The 18937-nt window shown below is 38.7% G+C and overlaps 1 protein-coding gene across 8 annotated transcripts in view; it reads right to left on the bottom strand.

Annotated features, from left to right (window-relative positions):
- Nucleotides 1-18937, bottom strand: part of FRY (FRY microtubule binding protein) — a 586038-nt gene that overhangs the window by 338131 nt on the left and 228970 nt on the right. For 2 of the 8 annotated variants that reach the window (XM_069080513.1, XM_069080514.1), the window contains exon 1: nucleotides 9600-10080. The exons of the other annotated variants lie outside the window; for them this stretch is intronic. In XM_069080513.1, the coding sequence (XP_068936614.1) occupies nucleotides 9600-9669 (70 nt within the window). In that variant the 5' untranslated portion in view covers nucleotides 9670-10080. Of the gene's footprint in view, nucleotides 1-9599; nucleotides 10081-18937 lie in introns of those variants that run through there. 8 annotated transcript variants of the gene reach the window in all.

Genomic DNA, 18937 nt, shown 5'->3' with positions numbered 1-18937 from the left:
GAGAGAGAGAGAGAGAGAGACAGAGAGAGAGAGAGAGAGAGAGAGAGTGCGAATATATCAGTGAGGGAAAAATAGATTGTTGTATAGATTAAGAAATGTGAGGAAACTCAGAAATCATCTACTTCAGCCCCTACACTCTAGAGATGAGGAACAGAGGTTCGTTTAGAGACATCTTTGCATCCTGGGCCACGTGGTTAAGGCTGCACAGCTAGCGAGCAGTGGAGCCAGGTTTTGAATCCAAGTCTCTGAACTTGCAGTCTGGTGCCCATCCCCCTACCCCGTGTCACCTCTGTCTTACACTGCCTCTTATCCACAGTGCCCAGCATGGAGTAAGCACTTAATAAATGCTGTTTGTCTATCTCTCCATTATCCATCCAGATATAGGAAGAAGGATGTCATTATTTAATTATAACCTAATCCCAACAGATAAATCCAATATTGAGGTATATTAACTGTTAGGAATGCTAAAAGTTGCATACAGAAATATAAATCTTTCACAAAAGATATACGTTATCTTCTTTAGCTTCTTAATGTTTATTGCTTTCCCCTGTAAGTTTTTTTTTAAAAGATAATTTTAGTGGTTCAGGGAAAGAAAAATGCGTCAAGGGGCACCTAGGTGGTGAAGTGGATAGAGCACAGGCCCTGGAATCAGGAGGACTGGAGTTCAAATTTGGCCTCAGACACTTAACACTTACTAGCCATGTGACCTTGGGCAAGTCACTTAACCCCAATTGCCTTCCAAAAAGCAAAAGAAAATTAAAGAAAAATGCGCCAAGAGTTAACTTCTTTTCAAAGTTAACTCTTTTTTTTTTTTTGCTTTTTTTTTGGGGGGGAAGCAGGGCAATTGGGGTTAAGTGACTTGCCCAAGGTCACATGGCTAGTTTTGTGTTAAGTGTCTGAGGCCGGATTTGAATTCAGGTCCTCCTGACTCCAGGGCCAGTGCTCTATTCACAGCGCTGCCTAGCCACCCCATCTTTAACTTCTTAAAATATGTATCTGCAACCAGTATGTTTTAATTATCCAAGGGGCCTATGCAGAGAGAAATATCAAATAAGATCACTAGCGCATTTCAGCAGTTAAGAGCACTTGTTATAAAGTCAAAAGACCTGGGTTCAAGTTCTGACTCTGCCAATGTGAACTTGAGGAAACAGTATCTCTGAACCTCAGCTTCCTCACCTGTAAAATGGGTATAACAATACCAGTTTCCATCAAACCGTAGCTCAATTGCCACTGCCTATAGAAGGCCTTTTTTGCCTCCCACAGCTACTACTAGTTCCTTTCTCTACAAGGTCATCTTTTTGTATGTGTTTTATATTTACGTATATTAGTCTCTCTGTTATTTGTCTCCCTGTTAAAATGTAAGCCCCTTGAGGTCAGGGGCTGTTCTTGTTTTGTCTTTATGCAGAACTGAGCCTGGTCCATAGCAGGCACTTAAAGCTTGCTGGTTGAATGGTACCACCTACAGCTGTTGTGAGGAGAGTACTTTGTAAACTTTACAATTTACGGAGGCTTTATAATAAAAACAAATACAGAGGATTTTATTTTTGTTGATTTTACTGTTGAAATTTGCATTTTATACTTCCTGAAACATCCACATACAGGAAACTCTTGCAATATCCTGAGCCGATGAACACGAATCTCCATTGCCCAGGTCCTCTTTCTCCTCCTTCCTCCCCTTCCCATCTCAGCATTTGATGATAACTGCACCAGGCAGCATCACGGTCAGACAGGGAGGGAAAGAAAGGGAAATTCAATCACTCCTCGGCTGCCAGCTCAGTAACTGGTTTCATGAGGACAGAGACAAACTATCAGCTAAAGTGAGATTTCTGGATTATGGTCAGATTGCGATATTCCTGGCTCTCTCTTTAGCCTCTACTGCTATATGTCATTTTGAGTTAGTGGCAGATTCTCAACTGAAGGAGAACACATTAAAGTAATTTTCTCTACTCAACAAGATAAGCATCACCCCCATTACAGAAGAGATGTAGATTTGAAAAGCTCTTGATGCATTTTTTTTCCCTGAACCACTAAAATTATCTTTAAAAAAAACTTATGGGGGAAAGCAATAAACATTAAGAATCTTAAAGAAAAATATAGCAAGCATGAATTCCTTGTAATATGTTTCTTATAATTTCCTCTCAGAGCACTCCCCTTAGGCCTTCCCCCCCAAAATCTGCTAAAACAGAATTCAAAAGACTAGTAGCTAATCTCTCAGCCAGCCAACAAACTCTTATTAAGGACCAGCTATGTACCTTACTACGGCATGGAACTAATCACCGGGGGATACAAAGAAACACAAAAGACAGTCTGTGCTCTCAGTGGGCTCACAGTCCAATTCAGGAAAACAACATGCAAGCAAGTCATATACTGCAGATGATGAACAGAGGGAAGGCACTCGGATTTAGAGGGACTGGGAAAGGTTTCCTATAGAAGGTGGGATTTTAGCTGTGAGCAAATATATGCAATATTAATTTAGGAAGTACTGAGTGTACATATCTTTAAAATAAGGGTTAATTTGCGAGCTACCAACCCTACCTACTACCCCAAAAGTTGGTTTGAAGGTGACCACAAAGGATAAGCTTCTAAGCTTCAAAATGAAAAGAGGCAGTTAAGCAGGATATAATGGAAATATATACTTACAAATCCTGGATTTGAATCCTAGTTCTGAGTTTTATTTACTTTTTATTACCTATATGACCCTGGACAATTCACTTCTCTCTCCTCTCTGGGTCTCAGTTTCTACATCTGTGAAATGGAAAAGCTGGGCTTCACTGCTTTCCACTTCTGATCCTCTGGTCCTGGGATCCCATGAACTGACACTGATAATCACTTAAGGGGTATCTATCAAATACATACCATTCCTGTGGCTTTGTGCTTTGTAGGGGTAAACAAGGCAAGTACATCAAGCCGGGAGAGTAATACAAGGAGATCCTGGAGGGCCATGAGAAATCTATGAGTTTGTAGCTTTTTCTAATTTGTGAATGTTAGCAGCAAAATATTCTTAAACACCAAAATACCTACGATCTGCTTCATTCATAAACCCATCATATTTCAAAATACACATACCCAATGGCCTGTTGCTACATATTTCAATGTGAATATCCTGCTGGCACCTCACACCCAATATATTCAAAATAAAACTGATCATTTGTCACTCAAATCTATTCCTCCCAAGGGCTGGAGACACCAATAGAAAAGTAAAGACTGTTCCTGCTTGCAGGCTCTCAAGAAGGTCACATTCTAACAGGGGAGACAACACATCTGGAAATCTACTTAAAGCCAGGTCTCCTGACTCCAAGTCCAGAACACTAACCACTGTACCACCCTTCCTTTCAAGAAAGGGACAGGGAGCACAAAGAGTTCCACTTGGATAAGAATAAAGCTAAGTTTAAAAAGGAAGAGGAGTGCCACTCCCCTTGCTTATAACACAGGTACACGTGTAACATGTACAGAGCTTTGCAAACCTCAGAATACTATATAAAGGTCAGCTACTGCTCCTCCTCCTCCTCCTCCTCTTCATCATCATTAAGCAACTATTAGAGGTCTTCTCTATTTCCACATATGAAGCAGCTAGGTAGCAAAGTAGATAAGAGTTCTGGGTCTGGAGTCGGGTAAACCTGAATTCAAATCTAGTCTTGAACACTTCCAAGTTCTGCGACCCTGGGCAAGTCACTTAATCTCTGCTTGACTCAGTTTCCACAACTATAAATGGGGATAATAATAGCACCTATCTCCTGGAGTTGTTGGGAGGATTGAATAAGATATTGGGAAAAGATTAGAACACCATAGGCACTTACTAAATGCTTGGCTAGTTCCTTTCTTCCTTCTATGAAATCTTTTCTGATCCCCATAGGTGAAAAGAAATCTGTCTCTTTCCTTTGAGCCTCTAACATTTGTTTATATCTCTTTTGGGTTCCTGATTGGGTTATAAGCTTTCAATCTCTCTCCTCTCCCTCAATATACACATACACACACATACATACATATATGTGTACATATGCACATGTATATATGTATGTGAATATGTGTATGTATATATGTGTGTGTATATATATATATATATATATATGTATACACTATTTTTTTGCTCAGTCTTGTAATTTTATTGTACAAGTGAGGAAACTCTTCACCAAGTCAGATTAGTAACTATTCTGCAATTTATACTCCTGGAGCCTAAGTAGTCTGGAACACAAGAGACTTCCCCATGGTTACAAAGCTAGTTTGTGTCAAAGGAAGAACTTAAACTCAGATTCATAGGTATAAATCCAGAAGGGGCCTCAAAAGTCATTTGGTCCAGATCCATTTTACAGATGAAAAAATTAAGAGACATAAGGTAACAACCCAAGATCACAGAGACAGCAAGTGGAAGAAACAGGATTTGAAGCAAGGTCCTTTAACTCAAAATCCAATTTGTATTCATGCCACAGATCTTCCTGACTCCAAGGCTGGCTCTGTATCCACTAGGCCAGGATCATCTACCACTTAACATTTCTTTACGTTAGTATTAAAAAGTGCTTGGCATGTATTATTTCATTTGACCTTCACAACCACTTGATGAGGTATGTAATACAAGTTTTATTACTGCCCCCCTTCTATAGAGCAGCAAAGTGAGGTTCAGAGGGGTGAACTGCCTGAAATCACAAAGCCAAAACTCAAACCCAGGTCTTCTGAATTGACATCTAAAGGCTTTCCCTCTGTAGCAGCATTGTAGGGACTTTACCATCTCTCTGATCCTTCAGCACCTTGCAACCAGTAGGCACTCATTAGATAACTCTCAAATTGAGCTGGATTAATCCTAGTCCTTACCACAGTGCCTCAAGCAGGATAAGCATTCATACCTTACTGAAGGAAGGGATGGGCTATGACTGAACCTCTTTATTATCATCTATTTATGTTGACTCTACAACATTTGGAAGTACTTGAGGGTAGACATATACTGAAGGACAGTGCCAGGTGGCTGCTTATGAGTTAAGAAAACGGAAAGTGAGGCTTCTTTGGAATGCAGCTATGATACTTGATCAAGCTTCAACTTTAGGTCAATCACTCAGGATCATGGATTGAGAGGCAAAAGGGCCATGTTAGAAATGAGTAAACTGAAGAGAGTTTAAGTGATCTGCCCATGGTCACCTAAATGACCTTTTGAAAAAGCCATGATGGGAACCCACATCTAGCTCCAAATCTGTGTTCTTCCCACCGTTCCATGCTCTCTTTGTGCTTCTCTGTTCTTTGCATTCCTCCACTGTTCAATCAGTCCTGGGTCTAAACCACTTTCAGCATCCTGTAGACTTTTCACAAACTTTTCTCTTCCCTACCAGTGTCCTGGAGATGATGCCTTAGTTTCCATTAGCATCAATATTCTAAATAAATAAATGCACTGGGGGCCCTGCTGAGGGATGACATTTTCAATTCTGACTTGCCTATAGCGTGATTTCTTTTGGGCTCACACCATTTTCCATTTCTGGGTTAAACAGAGATATTATCACCACAACTCATCTCAACAACACAACTCAGAAGTGCTGAGTCAGATTCTCCTGATTGGCAGAAGCCTCCCTGTGGCACACTGGACTTTGCAAAGCACATTAACTCTTTCATGGCACAAAGCTGAAGAAGAAAGACACAGAGAAAGAAAGAGAAATAGAGAGAAGGAAAGAGAAAAAAGAAACAGAAAGAAAGGAAGGAAGAAAAAGAAAGCAAGAAGGAAAGAAAGAAACAAGAAGGTAAGGAAGAGGCAGTTCACAAATAGGATTTAATTTACCAAATGGTACTCTCCAACCCTGAAAGAGTTCATTAATATGTTCCTAAAACATTCCTATACCCAGTTGGAAGATCTTGCCCACTGTGAGGAGACTAGACTAGCTGAAAAGACTTTACAAGAACAATGAAACACTGAGAAGAAAGAAATAAGGTATCATTGCTGGCTGACTTTTTGAAACACACCTAACATTCATTTATTCATTGATTAGCATGTATTAAAACGAGTAAAAGCTATGAGTGGACACAAAAGAAAAAGAAAAAAAAAGACTGGCCCCTAATATGCTTCCAATGTAGTTGGGAGAAACAGTATACTAATAAACCAACATTGAGGATAATATAAAGCAATATATATATTCCTAAGTGCAAGATGACATAAATACAACTCACAGTTGTATATCTGTAGATTTTCTACAGTACATTTTAAAGCCCAAGCTGGTTTAAAGCTGTTATCCAGATCACTCCCAAACCACTTCCTCTTCCATAACCCACCCTTCACTAGTTTGTATGTCTTGAAAGAAGGCAAACACATTTTAATATTAGCCTAAGGAAAATGTTTAATTAGAAAGGTAGATATGAGGGGGGAAAAGTCAAACAAGAAGGACTTTTTTTTTATCTGCCACTTTGAATCACAGATTTGGAGCTAAGAGTAACCTTGGAGATCTTGTCCAACCTCTCATTTTAAAGAAATTGAAGTGACCTGTCCATTGTCACAGACGTAAGTATTATAGCTGAATTCTAACCCAGATCATCTGACTTCAAATCCAGCATTCTTTCTACTGCACTATTTTAATTGTCCATGGAGGCTTCCTGCTTCATTTAGTGTTCACTGGGTAGGCTGAAGAGATATGAAATAGAGAAGGGAAAACAAGATGTTGAACCCTGATGAAGACAAGGGGAGGAAAGAAGACATTCTAGGTAAAGGGACTAATCCAGGTAGTTGTGGTATGTACCTATGTAGAGGAATATGTGTATATATATGTGTGTGTGTGTGTGTGTGTGTGTGTGTGTGCGCATGTGTATGTACACAAGGGGAAGAAAGAGAGAGAGAGAGAGAGAGAGAGAGAGAGAGAGAGAGAGAGAGAGAAACTCTACAATGTGAAGTAATATTTTGTTTTGAGTACTGAGAACACTTTATCCAGGTATCACACACCGATCAAAGGGATCCAGGACAAAGCAACTCCAGCTCTTAAGAGGAAGAAAAAGTCACACAGCGAATTCTCTGTGTTGAAAACTAATGCACTGTGGCAGACATTGCCTAATTTAATGAACTTGGTCTCAGGAAGAGGAAAGCACAGATACATAGACACAAATGCTCTTTCTACTCTGTGCCAGTTTAATCAAAATCTCAACCTGGAAACTTTTATGGAATCAACTTTCCTACCACCACCTTCCTGGCATGCTATCAATTATGAACATATAGTTTGTTTATTTTTTAATTGCACTCTTGCAGGTATTACTACCGCTGGGCAGGAACCGTAATATAATTAGGGAGCTGATTCTTCTCTCAGGTATGTGGGCAGGCCCCATAACTTCCCTAAAATATGATGTGAGGCATGCATGTGCAAGTATGGCGGCCCATAAGCTATGGTGCTTCCCCCAAACCAGGTTAAACATAGCAGTTTCAAGCCCTGGGGCTCCTGTGTTTTACCATGTCTTCTGAACAGAAAAATTCCTTTATCTACCAGCCACTGAAAAGTATGTAAAATTGGGTAAGCAGGCTCATCCTGCTCATCCTGGATTGTAAGCTGGTTAGTGTTGCAACAAGCTTGAGAAAGGCTTGGTAAAGACTTTATTTCCTCTTTCTCTTTTAGGCAAGAGCTGAGAAATCTATCTGTCTACAAAGAAAGATCAGAGAAATGTCCATTTTACTCTTGTGTAATAAAGAAGGGAGGCTGTTGCACAGTGTTTTGAGTAACATGTTTATAACCCATGCTTTTGATAGAGAAATACACAAATCATTTAAAAACATTTCCTGGAGTGAAAAGATACAAGGCTGAGGGACTGAATGGGGGTGATTTGCAGAATCTACTGTGCAATGGATCTGAAAACAGAGAGAGGAAGGGAGGGAAGGGGGAAGTGAGGGAGGGAGAGAGGGAGAGAAAGAGAGGGACAGAGAGAGAGAGAGAGACAGAGACAGACAAGAGACAGAGAGAGACAGATTTTTAAACAAATCCCATTGCTCTGAGTGTTGTCACAACATCATTTCACTTATAATGATGTGATGACAAAAATATGGGAGGAAAAGTCAAATTTGGCCTTTGTTTTGGGAATATTCAAATAAGGGCTAAAATAAGACATATTGAGAATAAAACCACAAGTAAATTCTTTCTTTTTATGGTATAATAATCAGTTTTGGGGTATCCACTGTTGTGTTAGTGTCATAAAGCATTCTACTATCACATTTCTTTAAATTAATCAAAAAGTAGTTCAAGATTCATCTTTAGGAAAAAAATGTATATAACACTGATGATGAATCTGGGTTAAATGGTTTATGATGAGAATAAATAAAGCAATGATGTTTGGGTAACAGCATTATTCCCAAATGGTTTTTGCCCTCATGGTAGAAAAACATCTACAGATGAGCCCTATAGTGAACTGAGTAGTACAAAATGACCTGGAAAAAATGGTTTCTTTGTATATCATTTAGAGATGAATATGCCAGCCTATCATCCAGGTAGAAATGCTTTCATTATTTTCTTAGTGATTAAATCACAGGTTTTTCTCCATAGGTTTTGCTTGCATGGGGTTAATCATTGCCACAGGTTATTTTGTGTGGGGGATAATTAATTGTAGATCTGTGGTCATTAGCATGTACGTAGTCCAATATTAGAATTTTCCAGGAGACATTGTTTTGCATTCCAAACTGTGCCTAGTTATGAAGCATGGTTTTGTTAAGAGTTCTAAAATTTCTGCTGGTCTTCTCACCAAAACAAGCACAAAGCTTTCTGGTAAGAGACACGACACTATCTTTTTAAACTCTTGACAAAAATAAATGGCATCATGGATCATCTGAAGGCTTGATTTTGATTTAACTGTATCTTCTGGCATCACAAAGGTTTGAATATTTTCTTTTATGAAATACCACATTCCTGAAAATCTTTAGATAGGCTCAGAATATTTTAACTCCACAATCCACAGTATGCTAATATTGTAATAAATGGAGAAGCATTTGAATCTCACTTGTTTACATTTTACAAGGTTCCCTATCTAGACCATGACAATACCTGGGTGGTTTTTTTGTTTTTTGTTTTTGTATGGGAGAGAATTTCTTCCCCTTGATTTTGGTACCACACAGGAGTCTGACTATCAGCTAGAATGGGAAAATTGAGAAAATGAATCTGCAAATAGCCTTCTATTCTCAAAATGATGAATCTCAGATTTGGGAATGTCAAGTACTTTTTCCTTAGACAATAATGCCATAATAAAATAATTACAAAGTACTGGCAGAGCATGCCACACCCCTTTGATTAAACAGCACTTCACAAAATATTTAGATAAAGCCTGAACAAATCAAATAAACATCAAGGCAGGAAATGCTGCCTGGAATGCACAGTATTGGATGTACCAGGGAGTCTGAAAGCAAGTCTAACTTGAAAATTTAATCAAGCAAAATCTAGTGTAATCCCATTACAGCCTTTTCACTTAATGAAAAGCTATGTAAATCTCTGACATCTTGATTTTTTTTTTTACAACAGATGTAAGCAAAATTAAAAAAAAAAATCAAAACTTCCTGGGTTTGCAATAACAGTATCCAAATCTAAATAGGGATTTCATTATCTGAGTTACCCACATTATTGAGCAAACATTACACAGTATGAAAAAGAGATCAGTTTTCTACTACTCACTATTGCTCCAGGATTTCAGTAAATATTTGATACTGATTTCAAAGAAGCCTGAATCCTGCTGGCTAGCCATGTCTGCAGCATACAAAGACGCTTCTATGATTCTGAGCAGCTGAAGTGGCAGGTACTGTGTATGGAGATGTGACTGTCACCAGTTAGTGATGTAAACTAGAGGTCAGGAGAGGAATCGAAGGTTCTGCAGATCTGCTTCTTCCCTCCTTGGCAGGTAGTCCTCATTAAAAAATAATACTAAGAAAACGCTAAAAAGCAGGCGACGGTTGGCCTCTGCTCCTCCTTCAGCTCCTGGACTTAGTTTTATTGGGTTTCTGTTTCCCCCTGCAGCCCCTCAAAAGCTGCTGTTTGCATTGCTGGCTGCCACGGCCCCAAATGCCTGCTGCCTGTCCACATGCTCCGTTTCAGACAGGTACAGCCCCCAGAGTAGTTGCTATCTGCACAGTATGCAATGTTCTCAAGGAAGGGGGGCGGGGGGAGTTTGGGGGTTGGGAGAGGAGGGGAGGGGAGGGCTCGAGCTAGCTGGGCTTCTCTCAGGGTGCAGCCTCCCCCCTGTCCAAACTGCTTCCCTTTAAGAGGCCGGGAGGCTGAGTGACCCAGCTCCAAGCACCTCCTTCCTTCTCCTCCTCACAATATCAACTTGAAGCCTCCCAGAGAAACGTCTCCTCCCTCTCTGCAGCTGGCGGAATTTCCCAGGTTCCGTGGGTCTCTCTCTCTCCCTCCGCTTCAGAGAAGCCTCCCTGCACATCTCATGCATCCTCTGGTCAGCTACTTCCCCCTCAGCTTGTTTCCAGGCACCACATGCTGAATTATACACAACTGCATCACTCTGCGGTAAAGCAGAAGCTACACTCGTGGATCTGGTTGCAGTGACGTTTAAAAAGCCCCATCCATCAGTCAGCCTAGATGCAGGAGAGTAGGTCTCGAGCAACTGCGGATCGGGAACAAGACAATTTTTCCAAGGGCTTTTTTTCTTCTTCAATTTTTTTTTAACCCCTCCTCAGCCACAGTCAAAAATGTTCACTTTATGTCACTCTTCCCTCCCCCAACCTTCCCCCAAGAAAAGCGATCATTGCGAGAGAGGCAGCCACACTGGCTCAACGGGTACCGGATGGAGAAGCGCTCTCTCTCTCTCTCTCTCTCTCTCATATTCTGTGGGTTCAGTCAATTTCACTGCATGCCATATCACAATGCATCTGTCTAGCAAACCTTTTATTTCTAATCATCCCAAAGCTCGCTTATTTATGTATTTATTCTTCTGATATTTGGGGCCAAGAAACAAGCCCTACAATAGCTTTTTGACTTCACGAATTCTTGCTCTCAGGTTTCCTGATTTCAGCTAGCTGTGCTTCATGTTATCATTTCACTTGCCTGAGTAGGATTTAAAAAAAAAAAAAAGGACATTGTACTTCAGTAATGACTGGCTACATTTGTGTGGGCGGGATTTAGCCACTAACCCTAAAAAACCCCAAAATAAATAAAGAGTGGATTATCTATTTTGTCTACCTTCAGGGCTTTCATCATTAAAAAGGTTTTCCAGTGAAAGAAATCAAAATGTTATAAAAATGATGAGCATGACTTACTAACATAGCAAAAACTAGGCAAATCCTTGTTTCCAACAAATAAATATAGAAATGACCCAGAGAATATGAATTCATACTAGGAAGCAAGGAAAGTGAAAATACAGAGTGTACTTTATAAAGCTATATCATTAACTGAGAAACAATGTGGATAGAAAGCTGGCCTTGGAACTCCGACTTCGACAGGTACTGACTTTATGACCTCTCAATACCCCAAGTAACTTAAGTTACAAATTGGTTACTGGTCCACACTGGTGAAGGAATTTTCCATACCAGGTGTTCCCAATAAAAGCACAAGTCAAGATCACATGTATATGTGTGTTTAATTTTATTTATCTATTTATTTTTGGCTCTGAATCTGTGCTTTCACTGATGTAGGAGACAAAGTATGGAAACTTCCTTCACCAAAGTGGATCAGTAAATATGTCTGTTATAGTTTCAGATAGTGACTTGGGGCACTGGGAGATTAAATGATTTACTCAGGGTTGACAGAGACAGTACCTATCTGAGACAAAACTTGAACCCAGGCCTCCCTAATTCTATGGTAAGCTTTCTACCCACTATGCCAGGCTGCATTTCATACCTATATACCAACACATACAACAACATACAAATGAAATGGCTAGGTGTTGTGTTTTCGGCTTTTTTGTTACAAGCAACTTGGGAAATGAACTGCTGGGGATGGAAGGAGTGCCCACACCATTACAACACAGGAAATATAATGTGGTGTTGTTCAGTCGTTTTTCAGTCATGGCCTACTCTTTGTGACCCCATTTTTTATTTTCTTGGCGGAGATACTGGAGCGGTTTGCTATTTCCTTCTTGAGCTCATTTTACTGATGAGGAAACTGAGGCAAAAAGGGTTAAATGACTTTCCCAGGGTCTCTCAGCTAGTGTCTGTTACCAAATCTGAACTCAGAAAGATGAGTCTGTGACTCCAAGCCTGCCATTCTATCCACTGCACCACCTAGCTGCCCCAAATACCATGTTAATATCCATTAAGAAGGGAAATTTTAGGACCATGTCCCTTTATTGATGGGACAAATTTTACTAAATTCTTCACTTTTTACAAAGCAAAAATCTTGAATAAATAAAACACAACTCCACTGATGTGTGTGTATGTACATATCTTTCATGAAATCTGTAACCAGATTGACTTTTGTTTCACCCCAAATACTTCAGCCAAGGGCAGTCATTTTCTCATCTTGGCTTTGAATATGAGAGTTGTTTCAATGAAATGAGAACCCTGAAGTTTTTTCACTATAATACCTCATCTAAGAAAGGGAAAGAAAAGTAGTCAGGGACATATGTTGAACTTGATGTTTGACTGATGGCTCAATAAGAACTTCCTCCTCCATTTTCCAGTGTGAAGGTTCACTGCATTGTATAAAACTCTCAGCTTAGAACATTTGTTGCTTTGCTCTGTGTTCAATTGAATTATTAAGATTCTATAGAGATTTCTAAAAGTCTACATCTTTTGAATATTAATGGCATATTCTGGTACTATATAGAGAGGAATAGGAATGGAATTTGGATTTCTGTGACATGGGAAACCCCCAGATAAGGAAACATTCCCTAGCAATGCACATTGACACCTTTTTTTTGCAATTTATGCTCTTTTTTTTTTTTTTTTTAAAGCAATTTAAAGTAAGCTTGTTAACCCATTTTGAGTTGCTTTCCTTTATCAAAGCAGATCTAAGAACCCGTGTTGGCAGACACCCTGGGGACACTGGGGTGCTTGCCGCTATAGTAACTTGTTCAAGGTTACACAGCCAGTTATTTCTGGGTGTGGTGCTAAGTATCTGAGCCCAGATTTGATTCCCAGGTCATCCCAACACTGGAAACGGTGCTCTTACTCGCTGAGCCACCTGGCTGCCCCTAAGCAATTGGGGTTAAGTAACTTGCTCAAGGTTACATGGCCAGGTGTTTTCTGGGTCAGTATATATCAGAGATGGGAATATATATGCATGCATGTATATGTGTATATGTATACTATATGTAGTATATAAAATATTATATATGTATATATAAATTAAATATATATAAAGTGAAGCAAATATAAAATATTATATATGTATATATGTGTATGTGTACACACACACACCCAAGCAAAATAGCTATTCTTTTATTCAACCTTAGAAAGGATACTCACATTGACTTTATGAAAATAAACTGTCTGACTTTAAGTTTTAACTGAATTCCATATGAATTACTAACTTGCTGAGAATGCTTTTGCAATTGCATTTGAAGAGCTATAAAACTGTCATAAAAAAAAACAACAACCAGAAAACAAAATCTGAGGAACAATTTAGAAGAAACTTTGCTAACGACCTTTTGTAGGCTTCTATGTGAATGCATCAGTATTAGAGATCACAATTCTTTCTCTTGAAACTTGAATTCTTCTCCAGTGTATAATTTTTTTTAACCTGGATGTCTTGGAAGAGGTGTTTGCTGTGAAAGGGTAGAAAAGGCTTTTTAAAAGGGACTATAAATCAAGCGGAATGATACCTGCTGTCATCCTGGATTCAACATTTATCCTTTTATCTGCAGTTTTAGTCATAAAAAAGTAAACTATAGAGGCACCTGGACTCAGGATCGACTCAACAAACCCAAGGATTGCTTAGTAATAAAATCAGACTCTATTCCATCTTGTGACCAGAAAAAATGAAAATTTTCTTGAATGACCTTCTTTTCCATCTGTCACTACTTTTCTTCCTTCTTTATTGAGGTCTTACTGAAGATTTGATAAGTGACAAAAATGACCACAGAGATGGTGACCATCTTGACACCTCCAAACTCAATGGTAACATAAATTTGTCAATGTGTCAGAATAATAAACAGGGTATTCAGTGCCCAAAACACAGATTTTTAAGATCAACTCTGAAGAAAGGTTAAAGAGTTTCTTTAGGACCTAAGCAGATAGATTCCTATTTGAAAGAAGAGCATTGGATTTGCACAAGATAATGAGATACATTGTACACACTCCTAGGTCGGGTCATCAGGGTGAGCATTTTTAAAAGAAATAACAAGAATACAGGCCTTGTTTTGAATGAAAAGGAGAATACAGTTCTTATAAGTCTGTCATGTAGGCTTAAACAAAAACAAAAGGTTTACATTTAGATCTAAAAAGAGATACTGAAGCGAGGGTTGGGAAGGGAGAAAAGTGGTAAAAGTCTGTGGCATGGAAGCACACACCACGGTGAGGCTGAGAGCTAAGAAAGTGCCCAGTATACTCCAGAGGTACAGGAAAGGAAGTAATTTGTTTCCATGAGCTCATGACCACAATCAAGAAAATGAGCATGGTTGACAACCTCTAAGAAGATAAATTCAGGCTAGGGAAAGACTTTATAAGTAGACCAACACTCTACTGACTTCTTACCCAAACTCTGCCCTGGAGCAAACTGAGTTACAAGAGACCTATCTGAAAGGAACTGGCAAACTTGCAAAAATGAGCTATCTGCGTTAATCTGACCTATGTTTTAAAGGAAAAGGGAGCCTGTATGAGTTAGAGGTAAGGATAGAGGAGATTCCAGATATGTGATAGAGCCAGTACACAGATATGACTGAGGAAGAGACAGGAAGTCAATCTGCCTGAATTACAGAATATAAGAGGGGAAGGAATATACAATAGGGCCAGGTTGCAGAGGACTTAAAAATCTAAGCAGTTTTATATTTTATCCTAAAGGCAATCAGAAGCCACTGGAGTTGGCTGATTTAGAGAGTCACAAGATCAGATCTCCACCTAAGGAAAAAATAGTTTGGTGGAAAAGTGGAGCATGAATTGGAGTAGTATCATGGCAAGCACAGAAGTAGTTCACACCTTGTTTCAGCTATTGAATTAACACCTTGTTTCAGTTTGAGTTTCTTTTGAGCCTTATATCAAGTTTGTTAAGAAACAGAACATGTGAACCCCACAATTTGTGAACCCTAGAACTCATGAACTCCTGCAACAGGAAGGGGAGGAGCTAATGACCATATATAAGAAGAATTAAGGATTTTGTGATTGATAAAATGAATGTATTTTCTTTAAAACTATGTGACCACTTTGGTGAAAACTATGTGGCCATTTTAGTGATAAGCTGTTGAGTTGTGACATGGTGAATGCTGTACCTTGATTTTCTGTGAATGTTTTGCTCTGATTTGTTATTGAATAAATAGAGAGTTTGCTATACTATATAATCAGAACCTTGAAAGCTGTTCACAGCAGCAGTCCTCTGGAAAGCTGCTCTTGCATGGCTTTACAAATGGCAAGAGACTTAAGGCATGGAAAGAGGTTATTGCAATAATCCATTTAAGAGGGGATGAGGGCTTGAACTAAGATGGTAGCTGAGTGAAATGAAAGTATGGGTCAGACGTGAGAGACACTGTGGAGGTAGAAATGTCAAAATTTGACAACTGATTAAATGTGAGGGGTGAGAGAACCACGTTTCAAGGATAAAGCTGAAGTTATAAACCTGGAAGACTGGAAAGATAATGATGTCTTCAATAGAAATAGGGAAATTTGGAAGAGAAGAGGGCTTAAGAGGAAAGAGAATGGGTTCACTATTCGTCATGTTAAGTTAGAAATATCTCTAGGATACCCAGTTTGAAATATACAGTAAGTAGGTAATTGGTGATGAAAGATTGAAGCTCAGGAGAGACACTAAGGTTGAATACACATACATAATATATTTGCATAGATATCTGTGAGTCATCTGAATAGAGATAATTAAACCCATGGGAGAGAATGTGATTATTGAGAAAGGATAGAAGGAGAAAAGATAAAGGCCTAGAGCAGATCCTTGTGAGATAATAACAATGAGAGGATGTGATATAGACAAAAATCCAGAAAAGGAGTGTGAGACTGAACCAGACAGAAGGAGAACCAGGGGAGAATAGTGCCATGGAAGCCTAGAGTTGAAAGAATATCTAGGAGAAGAGGGCAGTTAACAATGTCAAAAAAAGGAAACATCTATTGGGTTATTCCCATTTGGATGTATTTATTTAGCACCTCAAGCATCATATATTTAAAACTAAGCTATTTTCTTCTGCAGAAGTAGATCTTCCTTTTGGCTTTCCTAGTTTTCTTAATGTAATCATTTTTCTCTGAGCCATCTGAGCTGGACATCTGAAAGTGGTCTCTGACTCTGTACTCTCCCTTACCTTTTATATCTGGGCACCAATATCTATCAATCCCTGTTTTGAAATGACTTAGGCATATGTTTTTCCTTTTCTTTCCCACTACTATTGTCTCCATTCAAGACCTCTCATCTTAGACTACTGTGATACTTTCCTAAATGGACCCATGTATAGTTATTCAAATTCATCCTACATTCAGCCACTATCACATCTCAAGCATATCACTTCCCTATTCAAATGGTTTTCTAGAACCTACCAAATAAAAATCCCAACTCTAAATCATGGCAAAGTCCTCTACAATCTGGCTCCAACTTAATTTGCCAGTCTTACCCCCCACCCCTACTTTACAGATAGCCTAAGTTCCAAACAAACTTAATGTGCCCCATCTCCCAAACATTCCATGTGCTTTTCTGTCACTATATCTTTCCTGATGCCATTCCCCAAAATGGGGGAGAGGGAGTTCTCTCTGCTTTGTATATCTACTTGTCAAACTCCCACCAGCTCAAATGGAACTTCATTTGGTCTCTGATCTCCTACAGCAATTTTTTTTGCCCCTTTTTGAGGGAATTTATCACATACTGCCTTTTATTACATGTAGTTACATTTATTTGTGAGAAAATATTTTGACAATAACTTAATAAAATCTCAAATAAACCAAAATACATTAAATCATATATAAAACCATAAACTATAGTTTGATTAAAAAGGAAATATATATTATTCTCCATTTATAAATTTTAACAGAATAATCATAATAATATATTACTTGCTTCTGAACTCCTTTCTTCCGAATAGGTTTTGTTGCAGTTAATCTAGTTACAGTCAGTATATATGCTGTTTTGCTGTTTAATTTGCTCTGCAAGACTGTATGACTTTACATGCTTATTTTTTATGTCATAACATTTTACATGGTTTTTGCACAAATGCCTTGAGAGATAGAATGGCATAGTGGATAGAGAGCTGAATTTGGAGTCAGGAAGATCTACCTTCAAGTCCCATCTCCTGACATATCCAATTGTGTGACTTTGGGCCAATCATGTAACCTCTCAATGCCTCATGCAACTCTCTAAGACTATAAGCTAGAGAATAGTTGCTGTACTGCAATCATAGAGGCAATTTTCTTACAGAGGAGAATAAATTATCTGGGGAATAACTCCCTATTTGACAAGAATTGATTGAATGTTATAGTATTTTATAATACATATTATAAAATATATTATACAACATATTAATATAAATAACATAAAATGAATATAAAATATAATATAGGTGGAACCTTAACATTCATCTGCTCCAGTCCCCAACTGGTTCTTTTGAGAAAGCAAACTAGGCCATCTTTTGCCTCGATTCTTACCTAACCTTTTTTAATCACTGAAATGGGTGTTGCCTCAGACAAACTAAGACCTGGGAAAGACCTTAGCTTAAGAAGGCCGAGGTCTCCCACTGTATCTCGGATCATCTCCAATTGTCCTGACCTATGTCTTGCTACTGGACTCTGATGACAAACAACAAACAATTTTACATATGAGGAAACTAAGAAGGTTAGTGAGTTGCCTCATATCAACATAAGTATTAAGTCTCAGAACTAGGATTCAAACTTAAGTCCTGTGATTCCAGGTTCTACAGGATTTCTAACCTGGTTATAAGATTACATTCATGTAGAACATGGCAACTGTTTGAATTTGCGGCAAAAAAAGTTTGTGTGTAAACACATGTAAAAGCATTTTTCACAATTCACATAGAGGATATATACAGGAATAGTACAATGTTTTCTATCTGGGGAGGTATTTAAAGACTTGGGAAATAAGGGAATCATTTAACTTAGTGGAAACTGGCTTGATTCATATTTGACCATTAAGTTGGAGAATAGTGTGATATATCAATAATGTTCTAGGATGTCTTAATAAGTTTCCAAACCACATCAAATAGAAAAAGGGTTGATTTAGAAAGATAACAGCCAAGATGAGTGATGACAAAGCATATTGATGAGGGGTGGATTTGGTAGGGGTTGTTATTGTTGCTGCTTTTAAAACCAGTCGAATCAGGGGTATTTTAGAAAGAACTTGGAGAACAATTTGTCCAGATAAATCAGAAACTGCTCTTTTGATCTATTTTAAAAACACAATGTGTGCTGCTCTGGTCCGTTCCAAAAAATATACAGAAAAAGTGAAATAGCACCAGATATTATTTATTTCAGGAGAAGTCAAACATGAAATACAGGAATCCTGACTTGCCTTCTTCCCCTCCCCCATCTCCTTTCTTCCCACCTTCCAAAAAAGTCAACCCACAAGCAATCATATTTATGAAAACAGATTCCTGAGAGCTTTGGAAATGTTTACATGAGAAACGTTTGCAAATAAAAATAATTTACTGCTTCACATACTTTTGTCTTATATATTTTGGTTCAAATGCAGATGTTTCCAGCTACTAGGACTATTTGTTTCTGCTGATTCCAGAGATTATCCGAACGTGAAAACCGGGGGCAAATTCTGACTAGTTGTTCAAGCTGGGGGTAGGGTAGGGAGAATAAGGAGAATCCACTCTAGAATTACATCAATTCTGGTCTTGGAGTCAGGAAGATATGGGTTTAAGTCCCGTCTCTTAACATATCTGGCTGTGTGACATGCAGCAG

The sequence above is a fragment of the Petaurus breviceps genome, unplaced genomic scaffold, assembly GCF_028583685.1.
Source record: "Petaurus breviceps papuanus isolate PSGF00001 unplaced genomic scaffold, PetGlider_PUasm1.0 91133, whole genome shotgun sequence".
Classification (NCBI taxonomy): domain Eukaryota; kingdom Metazoa; phylum Chordata; class Mammalia; order Diprotodontia; family Petauridae; genus Petaurus; species Petaurus breviceps.
Note: the sequence above shows the minus strand (reverse complement) of the source record. Positions and strands in the feature narration are given on the sequence as shown.